Source organism: Branchiostoma belcheri, unplaced genomic scaffold (assembly GCF_001625305.1).
Source record: "Branchiostoma belcheri isolate BF01 breed outbred unplaced genomic scaffold, Haploidv18h27 scaffold559, whole genome shotgun sequence".
Classification (NCBI taxonomy): domain Eukaryota; kingdom Metazoa; phylum Chordata; class Leptocardii; order Amphioxiformes; family Branchiostomatidae; genus Branchiostoma; species Branchiostoma belcheri.
The window spans coordinates 26,180-30,451 of NW_017804197.1; the positions used below are offsets into that span (position 1 = coordinate 26,180).

General features: G+C 42.8%; 1 protein-coding gene across 1 annotated transcript; it reads right to left on the bottom strand.

The window, feature by feature from the left end:
- Positions 1-221: 221 nt before the first annotated feature.
- LOC109481456 (titin-like) lies at positions 222-4,152 on the bottom strand (the record flags this gene model as incomplete). Its single annotated transcript, XM_019784041.1, has 3 exons — positions 222-2,516; positions 3,114-3,241; positions 3,850-4,152. Coding segments are annotated over 3 exons (509 nt in total), but the record flags the coding sequence as incomplete, so codon positions are not given.
- Between the last annotated feature and the right edge of the window lie 120 nt (positions 4,153-4,272).

Below are 4,272 nucleotides of genomic sequence, written 5' to 3' on the forward strand. Positions count from 1 at the left end.
GTGGCATTAAGGCCAGTTCTACAGGAGGGGGATGCCAGCCCCCCCCACCCAACCCACTGTTTTTCTATCCCGCCCAGTGGTCAAGCGGTGGCATCCTGGGCGACAATACTATATATATATATATATAGCTAGCATAAGTTAAAGGCCCATATTCTATGCAAAAAGTTGAAATCTTTTAAGGATTAAGTCAACTAACTATGTAAAGAAAAGACTGGAAAATATACTTTTGTATTGTCAAGAAAGTTACATAATGGGCCTTTAACATATCATGATATATATATATATATCTACACCTACCAAGACAGACCAGTCTCTACAATTTGCATATTATCACCCTCTGGCTCATACACCTTCACCTTTACATGCGGTAGCATCAGTTCACCTGCGACCTGCCTTCTAATGCAGACTTTCCATCTCTCCTCCAGGTACTCCTGTTCCCTCTTGTAGGTTGTCGATCTGAAGTGATGGACAGGAGGTTCTGGGATGTGGTTGGAACCTGGAGCATCCAGAAACAAGATACCATCTTCCGTTCTCTTCCACCAAACTCCTTCTCCTTGCACCAGAAAGTCTGCGATTCTCTCAAGGTGTGGTTGATAGTGTCCGCGAAGGCTAGGCTTTGTTAAGTACCGCCAGGGGATCAGGGTGTTTTGGGGGGGAAGAATCACACGCAGGTTTCTCCCAAGGCTAGATACTTGACTTTCATCCTGTGACACGTTATCAGCGTTGCCTCTTTGCTCAGCTTGTAGCCTTAAGACCCCCATTCCTACCACTTCGCTTGGCCTGCGAGATGATGTTTGGCCGAGAATACCCTTCAGACTGTCGAACATCCGTTCCTGGTTTTCAGCATTGACCGACTTGAGGTTAACTATTCTGTATAACATTGGTGCATGGGTTGTTAGCGAATGCCAATACTGGCCGTACAGCTTTCTCTTTGTGATCGATTTTGTTTCTGTGCCAATGACTTCTCTGACAAGGATACCATGAAGATACGTCTGGTTTGCCAGTCTCAAAATCTGCTGATTTGTCCTGTCCTGTTCACCAAGGTACAGGATGTGGGTTATGTTGCACAAGGATTCTAGCAGTGCTATAGCCTTTGGGTTACCATCTTGTGTTGCCATTTTGACTGTTACTGTTAGTAAGTGTTTACGGTAATCGACTCCCCTTTGCATTTCTTTGCCCTGGAACATTGCAGCCACCTCCTTCATTGCTGCCTTATCTTTGTCACATAGATGATTAGGTAACTCTTCTAAGATGTTCTTAATATGTTCCTTTGAATTGTGCAGGGCCTCGCATGGGGCGATTTCATACTGTCCGAGATTTAGCTCGTCTACAGTTCTGTGTTGGTCACCATACAGGAGGGCTGGGACATTTGATACACCTGCTAGATGTTCTCTTAACTGCTTTTCTAGTCCAGGCTTGTTGCACTCCAGATCAAAGTCAATGTTTGTTGCATCCAGGTTCCTGATGAGGTCTTGTTTCTTCAGGGAGTTGAACGGCGCAATTCCTCCCTTTCGTCCTGCTGGCATGGACTCTACTAGTAGCCTTCTGTCTTCCATTGACTTTACAGGCCGCCGCATGCAAAAGCCTAGATCACAGAACCTTTCGATAGGCGCACCACAACCAGCAGAACAGCCATATAGACCCTAATGTTGTTCTCCCACTTCAAGCCATTCTGCAGGACTATCCCCTGTGAAGATAGGCATGACATCAGACGTACAATGGTCTTCATACTCCATATCTTGCATGGTTTTGATGTCTTTCCTTTGACAGCTTGAATATCTTAACTGTTCGGCAATTGATGATTTGCACCGTGCCAGCAAGTACAGCTCTGATTTTTCAACAAGACTCTGGATGTTGATGTATTTTCCTTGTTCTTCCATTTCTTCTTGTGTGTAATATACTGCTGTATCATAGAGGGTGTGTATAGTGCCCATCAAGTACCCGGAGTTGAGAAGGGTGCTGTGGTCATGCCACCTACATTAAGTACCTCGTACTTCTTAGCTTTGCTAACTTCTCCTGTTTTTCTTTCAGTGTCAGTGACTCGTCATTCTCATTAATGGCTATCAGTTGGTCTGTTACAGTTCTTAAATCCATCTTGTCACACTCTTCAACAGGCCTGATTAAGCCTTGTTGTACTTGCTTTTTCAGCAGATTTGCTTGAATGTCCTTCAGGGGGACTTTTCTCCCAGTTTCAATCGTGACCTTCTCTAACACTTCCCCCTCCTCTACCACAATCTTTTTGTTTGTTGTGGGGACAATGGGTTCTCCCATTGACAGCTCTCCATTTTCAAGCATTTCATTTATGCTGTTTTTGATCTTATCATTAGGTCTTGTCCTTGCTGTGCTTATTTCTGAGTACACCTTTCCCAATGCTCTCCGAGCCTTCGCTGGGCGGTGCCTGAAGGTCTTCAAAGATGATGTGTTTACATGCTGATCATTCAAAACTGTTTTACGACTGCACCGCCATGATGTTTGTTGTGAATACCGAATCTTCTCGCCAAGTCTGCATACACAATCTGAAAGTGTAGAATATGTACACCTATATTTACCACTGCAGACACTGTCAGGGACAGTACTGCTCATGGCATTACTACCATTTAAAATGTCACGCTACCTTTAATTTGTTAGGACACCAACATCATACTGTGCATCTCATAAACAAATGCATCATGAACAATATTAGTATAACATGTTAGCTAATAGAGTTTTAATTTTAACCATAATTAACCGTTTTTAATGAATGAGAGGACAAGGTTATATTAAATTTTTGTCATTTCTATTATTTTTCAAGCACCCTTGCATTAGATTTGGGATATATGTCATCCTTGTAGTCTTGATGTAGACTGAAGATTAGACAAGGTCTCTTCTTGTTCTTACCTTAACAGACTGACAGTATTTTATCTTCTAGGACAAGTTGCAATAGATTTAGGATATCCAGAGAATAACTATTCTTGCCAGGCTCAAACACTTAAGATAAGAAGTTCCTGAGACTTTCTCTCACCTTTTTATCTTCTACCACTCATGCATTAGATTTCAGATATCTATGATAACTATACATTTTGTATGTCAGGCCCAAAAACTGATAAGACAAGGTTCTTGAGACTTGTTCTCACCTGTCTTCCTTTTCCCAGGTGCAGGTGGGTTAAGGTTTGTCCTTGATGGGGCAGTAAATGCGGATGGGCACCTGCGCTCACCTTCATGGCCCGCTTCAGACTCACATCAAGCTCCACCTCAGGGGCTTCTGTACTCAGGAACAGGAAATATTGTCAGACTCAAGTCTAACCACATAGAAAGCTACCTAATCTGAAAACAACTCCTTAACTACAATATTACCTGCTACCTTGCATGAATCAAGCTATATTGACCAGGAAGTACATGTATCTTTAATCTTATCTATGTGACTTTATACATATTACATAACTTTATCTTATTCAAAAGATTGTAGATTTCCCTTTAAGCATTGATAGTTGAAAGGTTTATTGAATGAAATGCATGCAGAGGCATCACCAGAATCCTACGTTTTGTACAACAGGTATGGAAAAACTGCAAGAGAGTCAAGGCTTCTCTTTATCTAAAGCTTCAATGTTCTTGAACTAGCTTGCTATGTTATTCTCCACACTGAGTATGCCATCCCAAGTATTGTACAACAGGCATGAAAAGACTGCATACAAGAGAGTCAAAGTTTTTCTTAAGCCTCACACATTTCAATTTTCTAGAACTAGACTTGTTATACAATCCACTCTCTTAGCATATGAGAATTTAATTACCAGGAGGTTTTCACTACATTCAAGCTTCAACTTATTGTTCTAGACTCTACATTAAAGAAGAAATTCTCCTCAATTAACTCACCGAGCATGTCACGGGCGAAGACCACTCTGTCCACCTCTCCGGGCTCGCCGACGCCGATCTCATTGATGGCGCTGACGCGGAACTTGTAGCCTTGTCCCTCTGTGAGTTTGTCGATGGTCAGTTCGGTCAGCCGCACAGCCGAGGTGGCGTGGGCCTTGGTCCACTCCTCACCGTCCTGCGGCCGCATCTCCACGATGTAGCCGGTCACACGGCTGCCTCCATCGCGCACGGGCCGGTTCCACATCAGGGACACGGAGGAGCGTGTGGTGTCGTCAACAAACACAACAGGAGCTCCTGGTTTACCTGAAGGAACAAAAGGGATTTTTTATCATCACATGCATATCTTCATATGCAAATTCTAAACTTTGAAGATACCTTGCAATGAAGGAATGTAATTAAAGGAAAATAAAAGAGATTTTATCA